At 37.1% G+C, this 19,218-nt stretch overlaps 1 protein-coding gene across 1 annotated transcript; it reads left to right on the top strand.

Moving 5' to 3' along the window:
* Positions 1–4,518: 4,518 nt before the first annotated feature.
* Positions 4,519–6,654, top strand: LOC111555182 (MAPK-interacting and spindle-stabilizing protein-like). Its single transcript, XM_026447721.1, is given in 2 exon segments — positions 4,519–5,261; positions 5,264–6,654. Coding segments are annotated over 2 exon segments (735 nt in total). The 5' UTR covers positions 4,519–4,621; the 3' UTR covers positions 5,359–6,654.
* Positions 6,655–19,218: the final 12,564 nt, after the last annotated feature.

Consider the following 19,218-nt stretch of genomic DNA (forward strand, 5'->3'; position numbering starts at 1 on the left):
CAAGAACACATGGAGGACATCCAAGTGGAAAAAGAAAGTAATGCTCTCAAATGTGCAGGGTTTGCCATGTGGAGGAGAAAGATGTGTGAAAGGGAAAATGTACATTTAGGAAAAAAACAGTTTAAGTATAGGCATTGGAGTATAAAAATATGAGGCTTATTTGAGGACAGAGTAGGACAAGAAGTGGAGTGTGAGTAGCGAATAGAGTTTGGAAGTGTTGTGTAGAGTTGTGATAGTAAGAGGTGTTGACCTTGGAAAAATGAATGGGGGATCTGTTGTGTTGGCTGCTATGAGCCATCAAATGTTTTGGAACAAGGCTGTGATGTGAGCAGCTCTGTGTTTCAGAGAGAACACGGCTAACCTAAAGGCAATGTTTCTAGCAAAGTGCAGTGCGAACTTGGAATTTCGTACCCTCTTTGACAGAATACATTTTCCTTTTTTAAAAGAGATTTATCAGCCCAGAATGTACAGGCTCCTTTCTATACATGATTAAATAGTAATGGAAAGGTGAGAATATTTATTTTCCACAAATAAAGTGCAATTAGGTAATGTTTAAACTTCCCTAATTGTGTTTTAGTAATTGATACTTATTTAAGCTCTTTAGAGAGTGGAAATCTTTAGAGGGAAGGAACTCCTTTTTTCTCAAAAACATTGAGAGTGAACACTGGAATCTGAATGGAGATATATAAATAATAATTTTGGACAAATGGTTACTATAATAGGGAGCTCATATGAATCACTAAAATGTTACATAATTGAATAACAAAATAAGCAGAAGACATGACTAGGCAATTCAAAAAGTAATACACTAAACATATATAAAACCAAGTTACCTAAATAGTTACTAAAATGCATATTAAAATAATGAGATGCCAGTTTTTTGACACACCAAAATGGAAAATGTGTTTAAAAATAACATATATCATTAAACTGTTGATAAATGGTAAGTGTAGGGAAAGAAGAGTTTTGTAATACTTTTTTTTTTTTTTTGAGACGGAGTCTCACTCTGTCACCCAGGCTGGAGTGATGTGATCTCAACTCACTGCATCCTCTGCCTCCTGGGTTCAAGCGATTCTCTTGACTCGTCCTTGTAGGGTTACAAGAATGCACCACCATCCCCACTAATAGAAAAAAGGAAAACTACTAAAAACAAAATTTGTATTTTTAGTAGAGATGGGGTTTCACCATTTTGGTCAGGCTGGTCTCAAACTCCTGACTTCAAGTGATCCCCCTGCCCTGGGAGCCTAAAGTGCTGGGATTACTGGTGTGAGTCTCTGTGCCTGGGCTCTAAGTGTAAGTGGTGTCATATTTGTATATGGCAGTTATTGCACTGTGCATCAGCAGCCTTAAAATGTGCTATATTTCTTAATACAGCAATTTTAACTAATAAATTTATCATTTATAAAACAATGAAGCAGTGTCGTCTGTCTGGGGTAAATACTTGAGTTTTGTCATCTCATGCCAAGGAAATTGAGTATGTGGACACACAAGAAGTGGGTTTAGAAGTAGAGGTTTAATAGGCAAAAGAAAGAGAAAGGAAAATAGCTCTCTCTCCTGTGAGGGAGAGGGTTGCCTGAGTGGACTTCCGGCCTGCAGCAAAGTGCACCAGATTTTATAGACTGGCTTGAGGAGGCAGTGACTGATTTACATAGGGCCCAAAGATTGGTTGGGCCAGGTGTGATGTTTACACAGTGCATGAGGAAGCTGGCTGCCCCCACCTAATCTTCTATTATGTAAATGGAGTCTTTGCCTGGCTGGTGCCCTGTTGCCTGCCACCATGTTGCCTGCTTCTTACTGTACACATGGTTTACAAAGGAAATGGAAGATAGAGCCACCATTCTGAACATGCCTAGTCCCCAGGTAGCACCTTTTCCTATTGGCACAGCTGCCAGCATTTATTTGTGCAAGCTTCCATCTTGCTTATCTATGTCTGCAGCTCGATTTTACACACTGCTCTATATTAGAAAAGAAGTAATTTGGGATCTGCTTTTATTAAAATTAAAATTTATTTTTAACTGCTGCATCAATAATTGTTAATGTCATGGGGAACATTCATAATGTATTTGTATTTATGAACAAGCAAGATAGCAAACTCTTGGGGTTCTTTTTAAGTTATTTATACAAATGTATGGGGTACAAGTGTAATTCAATTACATGCATATATTCCATTGTGGTGAGGTCAGGGCTTGTAGGGCATGCATCACTCAAATAATGTACATTACAACCATTAAGTAATTTCTCATCTTCCACCCCCATCCTAACCCCTCAGACTATTAAGTCAGGTGTCATACTGTGCTGTACCTCAATGACCAAAACAACAAAGATACATTAATTGTTTTCTGAGACTCAGTTTTAAAAATCAACCTAAGATAAAAGATTACTCCTATGCCAATAAAACATTATTGTGTGTGTGTTTGTGTATATATTTGTTTATACTCAAGAAATGTATACAGAGTCTTTCCCACTGCACAAACCTAAAAGTAAAGTCAAATGGCCCTACGCAATAAACATCATGGTAATAACTTCAAAAAGTAAGCTTCCTCCAATTAATGTAAATTCAAAATAAAAAGAAGAAACTGTTGCTCCAGATGTGCAGAAATCAATATAAAAACACAGGAAACATGGAAAAGCAAGGCTTATGACACATTCAAAAGAACACAAGAATTTTCCAGTATTCTAGCAAAAAAATTCATTGAAATATCAGACTTTAAAAGACTTTCAAAAAATAGATTTTAAAGAAGCTCAAAGAGATGCAAGAGAAATCTGAAAGCCAATACAAAAATAAATAAATAAATTCAGAGAATGAATGAGAAATGTATCAAGGAGGCAGATATCTTTTAAAAGAAATCCAAACAAAAATTATGGAGGTTTATTGAAGAAAAAAGAAAATACATTTAAAGATTCAATAATAGACGAGAACAGGAACAAAACGAATTTTCAGAACTTGAAAACACGTCTTTCAAAATAATCTACTCAGACAAAAATAAGGCAAAAAGAATAAAAGAGCATGAACAAAGACTTTGAGATGTTTGGGACTAAATATAGTGACTAAACTTACAAATTATCCGTGTTTTTGAGGGGTAAAAAAAATCAACATTTTAGAAAACCTGTTTAAGAAAATAATTGAAAATAAAGTTTAAGAAAACTTACCAAACCTAGCAACAGAGTTAGACATCCATATACAGGAAGCCCAGCAATCACAGCAAAATACATTGCAAAAGGGGTTCATCATGGCATATGATAATCAGAATATCTAAAGTCAAAGTGCAAGAAATACTTCTAAAATCAGTAAAAGAATAGCATCTAGTCATTTATAAAGGAAACCACATCAGACTAACAGCAGACTTCTCAACAGAAACTTTACTGGCCAGAAGAGAATGGGATGGCACTTTTAAAGTTGAAAGGAAAAGAAACTGCCAGCCAAAAATTTTACATTAAGCTAGATTAACCTTCACAAATGAAGAAGAAATAAAGTCTTGCCCTGACAAATAAATGCTGGGGAAACTAATTACCACTAGGCTGGGCCTATGAGAGAAGTTCAAAGGATTTCTAATATAAAAACAAAAGATTGATATTCAACATCATTAAAACATGTGAAAGTATAAAATACATCTTAAAAAACAAAAGAGAAAAAGAAAAAATATCAAATCACAACACGACAGAATTTTATCAAACCACAAATATAAATAGATTAAAAAATAGAAAACAACATTATGACAGAAACAAAATCCCTTACATGTCAATATTAACCTTGAATACAAATCAATTAAATTCCCCATTATGTGGTATAGATTTAGCAAATGGATAAGAAAAGTTGATTCAATACTATGTTGCCTACAAGAATCTCACCTTACTTGTAAGACACATATAGACCAAAAGTAAAGGCAGGAATATATTAACACACACAGAAACCAAAAGCAAACAGGAGTATCCATATTTACATCAAATAAAACAGATTTTAAATAAAAAAACAGTAACAAAAAGGATAAAGAAGGTAATCATCCAATAATAATCAATTCAGCAAGAGGATATAACAATTCTAAATATATATGCGCCCAACATCAAAACACCCAGATTTAAAAAAAATTACTAAACCTGTAGAAAGAGATAGACAGCAATACAATAATAGTGGAGAAATTAGAAATTCTACTCACAGCATTGAGAGATCATTGAAATAGAAAAGTTGAGAAATAATTATTGGACTTAAATTAGACTTTAGACCCAATGAACCTAAAAGACATTTACAGAACATGCTTCCCACTCAACCATAGAATATACACTCCTGTCATCAAAACATAGAACATTCTGCAACATAGACCATGTAGTAGGCAATAAAACAAGTCTCAACAAAGTACCCCCCAAAATCAAAATTATATCAACTACCTTTTAAAACCACAGTAGAATGAAACTACAAATCAATATGAAGAAGAATTTCAGAAACTAAAATTACAAAGAAATTAAACAACATGTTCTTAAACAGTCACCATGTCAATTAAGAAATTAAGATGGTCAGCTGCTTTCCCTGCCCTCAGTCAGGCTGCAGCCCGCTTCTTCAGGGTCCAGTCCCTCGGATCCATCGCCGCTTCTAGACCCTACTGTGGTCTCGGATATTGCTGGGAAAATGTATGGTGAATTTTCGTTGGCAGATGCACTTCCTGAACACTCCCCTGCCAAAACCTTTGCTGTGAGCAATACAAAACCTGGCCAACCTCCTCAAGGCTGGCCAGGCTCCAGCCCTTGGAATAATCTGAGTGCTCCACCTTCGGTGCCATCTGGACTCCCACCAAGTGCAACACCCTCCACTGTGCCTTTTGGACCAGCACCAACAGGAATGTATCCTTCCATGCCTCCCACCGGACCACCTCCAGGACACCCAGCACTCTTTCTTCCTTCGGGACCATCATGTCCCCCACCCGGTGGTCCTTATCCAACCCCAACAGTGCCAGGCCCTGGCTCCCCAGGGCCATATCCTACACCAAATATGCCCTTTCCAGAGCTATCCAGACCATATGGTGTGCCCACAGATCCAGCTGCAGCTGGTCCTTTAGGTCCATGGGGATCCATGTCCTCTGGACCTTGGGCGCCAGGAATGGGAGGGCAGTATCCTACCCCTAATATGCCATATCCATCTGTAGGGCCATATCCCACTCCTCCTCCTCCCCAAGCCCCTGGGCCAGCACCACCTGTTCCACAGGACACCGTTCCACCAGGAGCCTGGGGACCAGCAGCACCATATCCTGCCCCTACAGGATCCTATCCCACACAGGACTCTATCCTACTCCCAGTGATCCTTTCCAAGTGCCTTCAGGACCTTCTGGTGCTCCACCGATGCCTGGTGGTCCCCACTCTTACCATTAAGTTAACAATGGATGAAGAGATGACGCTTTGCTTTTTGAAGTACACGTATATGCACATGAATGCATATATAAAAATTGCCGGTTTCACTATTAGAGGGCATTCATGAAAGAACAACTCTTGCACCTCTCGGAGAGGATAACTGCCTCTTGTACTTGGATGTGTAGTACATCATATGTATACAATCATATAAAAGCATAGAAGTAAATCATTCAGATGTGATTTTTATTTGGTTTTCATGGAAAGTTATGGTGATAAAGTATATTGAATAGCTTTTTGACAGAATTTGTTTAAACTATGAAACTACACACTTAAAAATCTAAGATGTGGATTATTGCTAGAATCTGCGACTTCATTGACAAATTATTTCAAGTATTTTTCTATAATCACTTTCCCCTTCTAGATAAATAAACTTTGAGAATAACCCATCATAATCCAAACAAATAATACCTCAACATTTTGAGCTGTTCTGTCTGACAAAAAAACCTGGTCCTTTTGAGGTTATATTTTGGATATACATTTTTAAACTGTCAGTAATTATTGTCAGATGTGGAGTTCAATAGCCAGCCAGTGTTCATTTTTATCCTTGAGCTTTCAGTAAAAACTTCCTGGTTTTATTTTAGTCATTGGGTCATACAGCACTAAAGTCTGCTATTTATGGAAACTAACTTTTTTTGTTTTTAATCCAGGCCAACATGTATGTAAATTAAATTTTTAGATAATTGGTTATCTCTTTGTACTACCTGAGATTTGATTATGAGATGTGCATATTGCTTTGGGAAGAGCTCGAGGAAGGAAATAATTCTCTCCTTTGTTTTGAACCTCAAACTAGATAAACCCTAGGCATTGCTTACTTACAACAGGTAATTTTCATTCCCACAAAAACCTGAGGCAGCTCTTCTGCCCAGAGCATTCCCTATAGCCACCCCTACCCCACTTGCCCTTGGTTCTTTAGAAGAAGCACATTCCTTGATTCCTCCCTGATGTGGTAAACTGGCACACTCTAGGGGTCTAAAACATAAGACAGTTGTGTTTAGAGAACCTTAAGTCATGCAGACATGACTGTTCTCTTTGTACAAGTGTGAACCAAAATATGTATCTGTTTTTCAGAGTCTGGTTAAGCTATGTTATTGTCTACTGCATAGTTTCCTGAGTCTGTTTGTAAAGTGCTTATGGCTAACAGTTCAGTTCTGTTATTTGTTGACAGGTAAATAAGTGGAGTTGAGTGCCATCTTTGAAAAAATTACCCTCTAGCTCTAACAATGAAAATAATAATAAATTGTAGATCTCTGCAACTAAGTTTAAAAAAAAAAGATGGTCAGCCGGGGTGGTGGCTCACACCTGCAACCTCAGCACTTTGGGAGGCTGAGGCAGGTGGATCACCTGAAGTCAGGAGTTTGACACTAGCCTGGGAAACATGGCAAAACCCTGTGTCTACCAAAAATACAAAAACAAACAAACAAACAAACAAACTGGGTGTAGTAGTGTGCACCTGTGGTCCCAGCTACTCAGGAGGCTGAGGTGGGAGGATCGCTTGAGCCTAGGAGGTGAGGTTGCAGTGAGCCAAGATCGTGTCATTGCACTCGAGCCTGGGTGACAGAGTGAGACCCCATCTCAAGTAAAAAATTAAAATGAAAAGTAAAAATTTGTGGGAACAAATTGGAAATAGACACACAATATAATAAAACTTGTGAGACACCACAAAAATAGTACTAAGACAGCAGTTTATAGCACTAAATGCCTGCATCAAAAAAGTAGAAAGCTTACATATTAAGGACCCAACATCACACTTAAAGAAACTAGAAAATTAATGACAAACCAAATTCCAAGTTAGAAGAAGAAAACAAATGACAAAAGTAAGAACATAATCAAATGAAATAAAGACCAAAAACTACAAATGATCAAAAGAATAAAGAGTTTTCAGTAAAAACTTAGTTCTTAGTTCAGTAAAAAGTTAGTTCTTCAAAAAGACAAAATTGATAAATTGCTAGCTAGACTAACTGCAAAAATAAGAGAGATCTAAATAAACAAAATCAGAAGTAAAAGAATAGACATTACAATGGGTACAACAGTAATAAAAAAGATCACTAAAAACATTTAAAAACAGCTAGACACTCACAAACCTGAAAACTTAGAAAAAAAATGAATTCCTGGAAACATACGACCTCTCAAGATAGAACCAGGAAGAAACAGAGTGCCTGAAAAGACCGATAGTAAGTAGCATGATTGAGTCAGTAATTTTAAAAAGTCTTGAAAAAGAAAATCTCAGGACCGGATGAATGCACAAATTCTACCAAATGTACAAAGAATTAATAATAATTCTCCTGAAACTCTTCCCCAAAACTGAGGATAATGAAATTCTTTCTAGGTAATTCTGAGGTCGTTATCACCCTGATACCAAAACTAGCCAAGGACACACAACAACAACAGCAACAACACGACAACAAAAACGATAAGCCAATATCCTTGGGAACACAAATGCAAGAATTTTCAACAAAATACTACTAAATTGAATCCAACATAAAATCAAAAAGAGAATATACCATGATCTAGTGGGTTCTATACCAAGGATGCAATAATGGTTCAAAGTACACAAAGTAGTATACATAATAGGTTACATGAACAACATTAAGGACAGAAACCTATGGTTATCTCAATAAATGCAGAAACAGAATTTAATAAAACTCACCATTTCTTCATGATGAAAATCCTCAATAAAATAAACATAGAAGTAACATTATAATGAATGAGAAAAATTCTTTTTAAGAACCGAAACAAGAAAAGGATGCCATTTTTACAACTCCTATTTAATATAGTATTGGAAATCTTAGCCAAAGCAATCAGGCAAAAGAAAGGAAGAAAAGGCACCTAAACTAGAAAAATAAAATTAAATTATTCCTGTTCACTGATGATGTGGTGTTATATTTAGAAAGACCTAAAAACTCTACCAAAATCTTTTAAATATGGTAAATGAATTGAGTAAAGTGTCAAGATACAAAATCACCATATGAAAATTAGTAGTGATTTTATACACAATGATCCAACTGAGAACCAAATCAAGAAGGCAATCTCATTTATAATAGCTCCAAAAAACAATAAAATACATAAGAACATATTTAATCAAGTAAGTGAGAGAGCTCTACAGGTAAACTACAAAACATTGATTAGACAAAATGTAAATACCACAAAAAGAAAAATGGCTCATGCTCACGGATTGAAAGAATATTAGTAAAAATAACCATACTGCCCAAAGCAATCTACAGATTTACTGTAATCTCTATCAAAATACCTGCATTATTTTTTACAGAATTAGATAAAAACCATTATAAGATTCATAAGAAAGGAGCCCAAAGAGCCAAAACAATCTTAAGCAAAAAGAACAAAGTTGGAGGCATCACTTACCTGACTTCAAATTATACTGCAACACAATAGTAACCAAAGCAGCATGGTACTGGTATAAAAACAGACATGTAGATTAAGGAAACAGAATAGAAAACCCAGAAATATGTAATCCCAGCACTTTGGGATGCCGAGGCAGGCAGATCACAAGGTCAAGAAATCGAAACCATTCTGGCCAACATGGTGAAACCCCGTCTCTACTAAAAATACAAAAATTAGCTGGGTGTGGTGGCATGTTCCTGTAGTCCCAGCTACTTGGGGGGTTGAGGCAGAGGAATCGCATGAACCCAGGAGGCAGAGGATGCAGTGAGCCGAGATGGCGCCACTGCACTCCAGCCTGGTGACAGAGTGAGACTCCATAAAAAACAAAACAAAAAAAACCAGAAAGTCATATATCTTCAGTCAACTGATATTTGACTAAACTGATCAGAACATACACCAGAGGAAGAACACCCTATTCAATAATAGTGCTGAGAAAATTGGATTACCATATACAGAAGAATAGAAACAGATCCCGATCACTCACCATATACAAAAATCAACTCAAGATGAATTAAAGAATTAAAGTAAGACCTGAAGCTATAAAAGTACTAAAAGAAGATGTAAGAAAAACTCTTCTGGGCATTGGTTTATGCAAAGTATTCATGACTAAAACCTCAAACATGCAATAAACAAAAGTAAAGGAAAATAGACAAATGGGACTCAAACTAAATAATTTTGGCACAGCAAAAAAAAAAAATAATAATAATAATAATCAACAGGGTAAACAGGCAACCTACAGAATAAAAGAATATATTTGCAAACTATGTGCCAACATGGAACTAATATTGAGAAGTTACAAATAACTCAAACTCAAGTCATCATAGTAATAAAAACAAAGAATCCCATTGAAAATGGGCAAATAACTAGGTCTTTTGCAAAAAAGACATACAAATAGCCAGCGTGCATATTTTTTAAATGCTCAATATCACTAATTAGCAGAGAAGCAGAAAGTAATACCATGATGAGATATTACATTAGCCATAAAGGCTACTATTAAAAAGAAAAAACATAATAAACGTTGGCAAAGATGTGGAGAAAGGGGAACACTCTATACACCGTCAGCAGAAACATATAAATTAACGCAACCTCTGTACAAAACAATATGGAAATTTTTCAAATAACTAAGAACAGAACTACAATTTGATTCAGAAATCTCATCACTGGGGATCTACCCATAAAAAGAATTTATTATATTAAAGTGATAGATACATTGGCACGCTTATTGCATCATACTCACAATAGCAAACCATCTATACAATAAGAGTTTAATATTCAAAATATATAAGAAATTCAAAGCAAAGGTAAATAATAATGATGATAACCCAACTGAAAAATAGAAGACTGACAAAATATTTTGCCAACAAATATATACAAATGACCAACAGGTATACGAAAGAGTGCTCAATATCACCTACCATCAGGCAGTTGCAAATGAAAACAATGATGAGTCATCACTTCAAATCTGTGAGGACTGCAAAAATCAGAAAGAAAAAACAGAGAAATAACAGGCAATGTTTGTCATTGATGTTCCTGAGATTCCTGAAACAAATCTTAATATCACCACTGCTCTCACACATTTCAGACATGATGGTAAAAGAAAACTTTAAAAATGATTTAACACGCAGTTCCTCAAAAATAAAGACATTCTTGTATCCCCTCAAAGCCATGGAAGAACAGGCATATCATGCAGTACCTTATAAGCCATAAAGAAGACTCTGACTCTCATGGTAATCTCAAAGGAAAATCACAGAATGGGAAGTCAAGTCCTTAGAGAATTTAAGGGTATGGGACAGAAGATGCTCCTATTTGAGAGCAAGAGGAAAAAGTGGCTTTTTAGGAAACATTTCCATTGAAGCAGTGTCCCATATCACATTTTAAGGTCTGGCATTCTTTTTGACCTTTGTACCTCTGGTCTGTGTTATCTGCTTCAGTCATGCTTACCTACCTGAATATTTGACTACTGTCTCATGTCTCTTCACATTCCAGGGCTCTTTTGTTTGCTCAAGGCAGGAGTTCAGATGAGGGTTAGAGACAGCAAGACCTGTTTTGTTGGAAAAAAGTAACATGACTTGCTGGGATCCTCCAATTACAAACCTAACACTATGTTCAGTAAAGAGGAGAGAATATTATAAAATATTCTAAAAAATTAATTTCTAAATACTGTTTTCTGACAGAATCTTTAGAATATTTAAAACATATTTTACATTTCTGGGCCCTTAGCTCTACTATCCAACACTTTTGCATTTAAAATTCATGATGAATATTGGATTTCAATATTTGAGCAACAATACTTTATGCCACTGAATTTCTAGATTTCTACTAATCTAGAGTGAAGGATACAGATTAGCTGAAGAAAGGGGAAGGTTTCTGTTAAGATAAAACATCTTGAAGATTTTCTTTCTTTATTCCAAAAAAATCTTCAAGTTTTCCTCAAAAATATTGATCTAAAAATAATTTAAGTGAAGAAAAACTCCCAAAATCATTCTACAAAGGGAGCAAATAGAAAACTTAGGGTGTATTAGGAATTCCAGGGAGATGTTATTCTCACCTAGGGAAACCAGGTATCTGTATTTTTCTAACATCACATCCCTATATAAATTCCACTGAGCAGGATTCAGACATTCCCACTCCTTTTAAGATAATTCTATGGCCACATCCTTCAATGGTAGCAGTTTCTAAACACACACACACACACACACACACACACACACACACACACACAGAGCAAGTGGCCATGGGCAGAATTCTTAATTTGACTGTAGGTGTTTGAGAGTTAAGAGAGTTGACTGTGTTTTACATGAGAGACTTGAATTACCCAAGAAGATACTGTTTAATACAGAAAGATTCTCTAATGCATTCCCTCATTCTGAGGAAAGAGAATGAAATAAGATCCACAAAGCCAGTGTAGGTACTATAGTTTTCTGAATGATGCAGCATACTATTCATGGCATAAACACAAGCATATACAGTTTTGAGTGCTGTATTTACATTATACAGAGTAAGTTGTACATAGTTCTCACATGGAGAAGTCACAATAAGTTAGAAGGCACCTCTCATATGTTAATGTGTACATCAGTACACTGGAGATTTTGTTAAAATGCGTATTCTAATTCAAGAGACCTGGGATGAGACTTGAGTTTCTGCATTGCTAACAAACTCATCAAAGATCCCAATGATTCTAGCTAAGAAAAATATTTTGTACAACATCTAGTAAGTGACAGAACCTGGGTTTTATCCCAGTGTATAAGACCGGTAAACAAAGATGACAACCTTCATTTTTTGAAGCAAGGTAGAAACAAAGAGAAACTAATAAGAAAAGGCACTTCCAGATTGAATGTGATTGTTTATGCACATTGATCAGAAAGTCTCTCCAAGATACCCGCTAATGATAGAGTTCAAAGAAAAAGTAACTTTGTGGTGGAGGAATCCTTTAGAGAGCACCTTCACCAAGTGAATAAAACTATCGGGACAAATTGGTATCAGCTGCTGATATATATAGGAGGATTCAACATGACTTCTGCAAGATTACTGGCCAAAAAACCTAAACCATAATTGGAATTTAACCACAAAAACCATCAATTTTATGTAAAACTCAAGCTACATATGTTTCCCATATTTTGTAATTTCTAATAGTGTATTTAAATACTCCCTCTTTAGCATCCTAGAAGGCACATTTTTAAAAATTAATCCCTTTTCCTACCTTCTGAATTATCCCAGGCAATGAATTCCATCCTTTTTAAGTGTGCATTTAAAAGTTATGTTCTTCATAGAGCTGATGGAGCAACCAAATGGAACATACACAGTATACTTTTCTCACTCACTGATATCTGAGGACCCAGCACCATCCCCCCAAAAATGTTTTATATCCCCACCTGCCCAGACTGATCTGTCAACAAAGGGAAGCTTTCAATGTTTCAGAGTATAAATTCAAGGTGAGAATTATTTGTGATATGTAAGAAGCCTGGATGGAGAGAATGAAGATAAGGCTCTGGTATACAGGGGAGAGTTACTTTAAAGAGGTCCTTTCACTGTCTTGAGAAGAAAAGGAAAAAGGTAGTTAAAATAATCTTGTTAGGCAGAAACATCAGAAGTGGAAATGGAAATGATTGCAATTCTAGAGACATGACATTCTAGAAGAAAAAGTGGGCACAGTTTTTGACCTGGGACACACTTATCTGAGAATCTGACATTTTTTCTCTCTTCTCTGATTCCTTCTTAGGAGAGATTAACCGAACAAATCTCACCTTCATCTTGAGAATGTCTGTAAAGGCATCAGGACAAACTTTTTACCTGGTGCTACCACACCCACAGGCAGAAAGACCTTAAAGCACAGAAAATATTCTCTCCTCCTGGCCTTTGTGTAGAATTCAAAAACAACGACCTGCTATATAAAGATGAAATTGTGACTCTCATTTTTCTGCCCTCTAGTACTCTTCCTTGCCACAGACTCCAGTGGTTTCTGTTACAGCAATGGGAATATAGGCCAAACTGACTAGCCCCCTACCAAACACAAGCAGAGCAGCCTCTGTGATCTCCCTTTGGGGAAAAAGCTTAAAGCTTTTCAGCCTTCCTTTTGGGAGGCCGAGACGGGCGGATCACAAGGTCAGGAGATCGAGACCACCCTGGCTAATACGTGAAACCCGGTCTCTACTAAACAATACAAAAAACTAGCCGGGCAATGAGGCGGGCGCCTGTAGTCCCAGCTACTTGGGAGGCGGAGGCAGGAGAATGGCGTGAACCCGGGAGGCGGAGCTTGCAGTGAGCTGAGATCCGGCCACCGCACTCCAGCCTGGGCGACAGAGCCAGACTCTGTCTCAAAAAAAAAAGCTTTTCAGCCTTCCTGAAAGAATTCGGGAGCCTGTATGCTTTACCCTGGCCTCACCTTGGAATCACATGGGGCAATTAATTAGAACAACATGAACGATTCCACCCAGAACAATAGGTAGAATCAGCATTTCTTCAAACTGGCCAGATGCTCTTAAATGGAAGTTTGGGGTGAGAGCCACTTAGCTAAGCATTGCCTCTCAAACTTTCGTGTGCATATAAATTATTTGTTATTCCAGATCTCACTTGTAAGAAAATGTGATTATGTTGGTTTGGAAGGGAGCTCATTAGTTAATTTTTTTTTTTTTTTTTTTTTTCCTAAGACAGAGTCTCGTTGTGATGTGCAGGCTGGAGTGCAGTGACGTGATCTCGGCTCACTGCAACCTCTGCCTCCAGGGTTCAAGCGATTCTCTTGCCTCAGTCTCCTGAGTAGCTGGGATTACAGGTGCCCGCCACCGCGCCCAGCTAATTTTTGTATTTTTAGTATTGATGGAGTTTCACCATATTGGCCAGGCTGGTCTCGAACTCCTGACCTCAAGTGATCCGCCCGCCTTGGCCTCCCAAAGTGCTGGGATTACAGGCATGAGCCACCATGCCCTGCCCTTTGCCCTTTTTTTAAGCCTAGGCTTGAAGACCATGCTGCCGGTTGGGTTGCAGTCATCACTCACAGCTCAAGATGCTCACCTACCCCAACTTCCTGTGGCAGTAGTACAGGCTGTGCCTGCAGTGGTGTGCGAAGGGAAAAGAGGGGTCTCATTCTGTGTGCCTGAGCCACTGCACAGAGGCTGTGCAACTGGTGGGAGGGCATTTCACCCTTCATCTGCAGTGTGAGGACAGTTTTTGCACTTGTTGAGAGCAAAGTTACTTTTCACAGTCCCAAGCAGGTAGCTCTTGGACTCTGAAAGTAGAATGCTTTTTCTTTTGTCCCAGTTTTGCCTTCTTGGTTCACTGAACTCTCCCCTTTCCCAGGAGCAGCACTCTGTAAGGGCTAAACTTCTGGGGAACTGCATCATTCTTGGGCCCAGCCAGCTCTGGGCCAAGGCAACCCTCCAAGCTGGCACTGACCAATGTCAGTGGCAGCTCCTGAGATGCAAAGATAGGGGAACTGAGGTTCCCAGGGCTGGAGTCAGTTCCCTGATGCCTGCATTTTCCCAGTGGCATTCTGACACAACCACTTGCATCTTGGTGGAAAGTGAGTAGCACAGTATGAATCCCCAGTCTGGTGCTATGCTCTCAAGAGTTCTTGAAGTCAACAGCCATGTTAGTGTCAGGGTTCATAAGAGCAAAGGAGCTCTCCCACAATTCAGACTGTGGCAGTCCACAGGAGAAATGGAGGCTGCGGAAACATTTCCCACTTACCTGTCCTCAGCAATGCTGAGGCCCTCTAGGTTCCTAGCAGGTCTCTGCTGAGTTGGCTCCTTGCTTCCTTTTCCTTTGGCTCCTCAGATTTTTTCTGGGAGTTTTCAATTAGGTTCCAGTGTTCTTTCCTTGATATTCTATTTGAGGTATAATTACCAGTTCACAATATTTATTGTTCTTTCTAAGGAGAACTGACATCCAATGTCACAAGTTTACCATCTTGAGCCCTTTCCTTTTTAAAATATTTTATCTACATGTATGTTTTCACAACTACCATGCAATGTAACGTTTCTTTGATGTCAAGTTGTACAGATGTGCTATAATTTTTGTTACTGTTGATGCTGAATAACATGGTTTTGTTTCCTTTTTTGCACATTATTTAAAATATTAGATAGTAGATAAAATACCATCTCACACCAGTTATAAAGGTTATTATTAAAAAGTTAAAAGGTAACAGATGCTGCTGCCAGGTGCAGTGGCTCACACCTGTAATCCCAGCACTTCGGGAGGCCGAGGCAGGCTGACCATGAGGTCAGGAATTGGAGATCATCCTGGCCAACATGGTGAAACCCCATCTCTACTAAAAATACAAAAATTAGCTGGGCATGGTAGCACATGCCTGTAGTCCCAGCTACTTGGGAAGCTGAGGCAGGAGGATTGCTTGAACCTGGGAAATGGAGGTTGCAGTGAGCCGAGATTGTGCCACTGCACTCCAGCCTGGCAACAGAGCGAGACTCCATCTCAAAAACAAAAACAAACAAACAAAAAAGTAACATGCTGCAAAAGTTGTGGTGGAAATGGAATGCTTGTACATTGCTGATGGGAATATAAATTAGTCCAGACATTGTGGAAAGCACTGTGGTGATTTCTCAAAGAACTATAAACAGAAGCAGCATTTGACCCAACAATTTCATTATTGGGTACATAACCAAATAAATATTAATTATTTTATCATAAAGACACACATACACACATGTTCATTGCAACATTATTCGCAGTAGTAATATCATGGAATCAGCCTAAATGTGCATCAACAGAAGACCAGATAAAGAAAATGTGGTACATACACCATGGAATACTACATATCCATTAAGAAGAATAAGATCCAGTAATTTGCAATAATATGAGTTGCAGGTCATTATGATAAGTGAAATAAGCCAGGAAAGGAAATGCAAACATTACATGTTCTCAATTATTCGTGGAAGCTAATAATTAAAACAATTAAACTCATGGAGATAGAGGTAGAAGGATGGTTATTACAGGCTGGGGAGGGTGGTGAGTGGGGGGTTGGGAAGAAGTGGGGATAGTTTATGAATACAAAAAGTAAAACAAATGAAAAAGACCTAATATAACACAACAGGGTGACTATAGTCAATAATAATTTAATTGCACATTTTAATATATCTAAGAGTATAATTGGATTATTTGTAACACAGAGAATAAATGCTTGAGAGGATGGATACTTCATTCTCCATAATGTAATTATTATATATTGCATGTCTGTATCAACATATCTCATGTATTCCATAAATGTATACACAAATATATATTTAAAAATAGTTTTGGCCAGGCGTGGTGGCTCACACTTGTAATCCCAGCACTTTGGGAGGCCAAGGCAGGCAGATCACGAGGTCAGGAGTTCAACACCATCCTGGCTAACATAGTGAAACCCCGTCTCTACTAAAAGTACAAAAAATTAGCTGGGCTTGGTGGCATGTGCCTGTAGTCCCAGCTACTTGGGAGGCTGAAGCAGGAGAATCCCTTGAACCTGGGAGGTGGAGCTTGCAGTGAGCTGAGATTGCACCACAGCACTCCAGGCTGAGCAACAGAGCGAGATTTCGTCTCAAAAAAATAAAAGTTTATGAGGAATCATAGTAATATTTTCATTGTTTGTTGTTGTTGTTAGAGGTACAAAATTTCTACAAATTTAACAATACAGATTTTTATATTTACTTTAACATTTTACAAAAAAAATGGAGTTAATAATTGAAAATGAAAGACAAAAAAATGGCTGGAGCCTTGTGATGGGTGCTCAGGAATTTTTGTATAATTTTTATATCTTTGTTTACATTTTAAATTTCCATAATGAGTTTTACATAAAAAATTTAAGGTTATTTTTAATAAAAACCTTCAAATACTGAACATTAGCCATGTTATGTAATAAAAAATAGGCAAATATCTTCTCATAAATAATAGTAATAAATTTAGAGATTAGTATCAGATTTAGGTATCAAGATTGGTTTTGAAGAAGCAATGAATGTGCAGCTTTTGCATTAGCAGTCGGCTACTCTAACTGTAGAGATGGGTGCCATCAACCAACTTTATGTTAGATTGCTTCTCCAAATATTTTTAGTTAATAATTTTTAATTTTTCCTCATTCTATGATACATCATTACTTATTTGTAACAATCTGTGAGTTAGAGTACTCTTCTGTAAATCACTTCACTTTCCTAGTCTAGTAAAACCAGATGGTTCCTATCCATAAATACTCCTTAAAAACTGTTTTCTTTTTGCTTACATAACCTCTATAATGTTTTTGGTCGCACTTGTGTCCTCTTGTGGTATTTGAAGTATCTTCTTCTTCTTTCTTTAATATTTATTAAGTCAGCAGAAATAACTTTGGTGCTAAAAGTCTGTTAATTGAGTGGCCTAAAATCAGAAGTTATTTTAACACTTTTGGCATGTTTGTTTTTGATAGGCTTTAATGGGATACAATTTATATAATACAATGACATTTTCATTGTAAACATCAATGTTTTTTATTTTATTTTATTTTATTTTATTTTATTTTATTTTATTTTATTTTATTTTTTGAGATGGAGTCTTGCTCTGTTGCACAGTCTGGAGTGCAGTGGCGGGATCTTGCCTCATTGTAACTTCTACCTCCCGGTTCAAGCGATTCTCCTGCCTGAGCCTCCGAAACTACAGGCATGTGTCACCACACTCGGCTAATTTGTTTGTACTTTTAGTAGAGATGGGTGTTTCACCACGTTGGTCAGGCTGGTCTCAAAATCCTGGCCTCAAATGATCCGTCTGTCTGGGCCTCCCAAAGTGCTAGGATTACAGGCATGAGCCATCACGCCCAGCCTGTTTTTAATATTTTAACAGAGTTACATATAGATTATCACAACTAACTTTAAAATATGTTCATCATCCCAGAGTAAAATCTATCTTGTTTTCATTCACTCTCCACCACCACCCAGGCCTTAGACATCCATTAGTTTATTTTCTGTCTATCAGTGAGCTTTTTATGGACTCTTCTTATATGTGGAATTATAAATTATGTAGTCTTTTTGAAACCTAGTTTGTTTCACTTAGTTTAGTATTTTTGAGGTTTATTTCCAATGTAGCATGGATTATTGCTTAATTCCCTTTGATTGCTGAGGATTTTTTTTTTTTTTTTTTTTTTTGAGACGGAGTCTCGCTCTGTCGCCCAGGCTGGAGTGCAGTGGCCGGATCTCAGCTCACTGCAACCTCCACCTCCCAGGTTTACGCCATTCTCCCGCCTCGATTGCTGAAGATTTTATTGCATAAATATGACACGTATTTTTTCACTAGCTGATGGATATTTGGATGGTATTCCCCTTTGGCTCTTATAAACATTGCTGCTATGAACATTCACATACAAGTCTTTGTGTGACTTAGGTTTTCATTTCCTTTGCATACATGTGTGGAAAAAAACTTCTAGGCCATGTGGCAATTCTGTGTTTAAAATTTTGAAGAATTGCCAAATTGTTTTACAAAATGACTGCATTATTTTGCCTTTCCAGCTGCAATGCATAGAAATTCCATACTTTCCACATTTGCTGACACTTGTTATTGTCTCTTTGCTATAGCCAGTATAGTTTGTTCATTGTTATCTCATTGTGATTTGATTTTTATTTTCCTAATAGCAAAATATATTGAGCATATTTTTATGTTCATATTAACAATTTGTATATCTTCTCTGGTGAAATATATGTTCAAGTCTCTTGACCGTTTTTAATTGGTAATTTGTCCTTTTATTATTGACATATAAGAGTTTGTTTTGGTTTTGTTTGTATTCCAGATACTAGAGCCTAAGAAGATAGATAATTTGAAATATTGTCTCTCATTATGCAGCTTAGATTACATATTCTTCTTGGTGTATAAAAAAATGTTTTTCAATTTGATGAAGTTTATCAGTTTCTTCTTGATTATGCTTTTTTGTTGTGTTATTTAAGAAATCATTAGTTGCCAGGGAGCGGTTGCCATAGAGTT

The sequence above is a fragment of the Piliocolobus tephrosceles genome, chromosome 8 (assembly GCF_002776525.5).
Source record: "Piliocolobus tephrosceles isolate RC106 chromosome 8, ASM277652v3, whole genome shotgun sequence".
NCBI lineage: Eukaryota > Metazoa > Chordata > Mammalia > Primates > Cercopithecidae > Piliocolobus > Piliocolobus tephrosceles.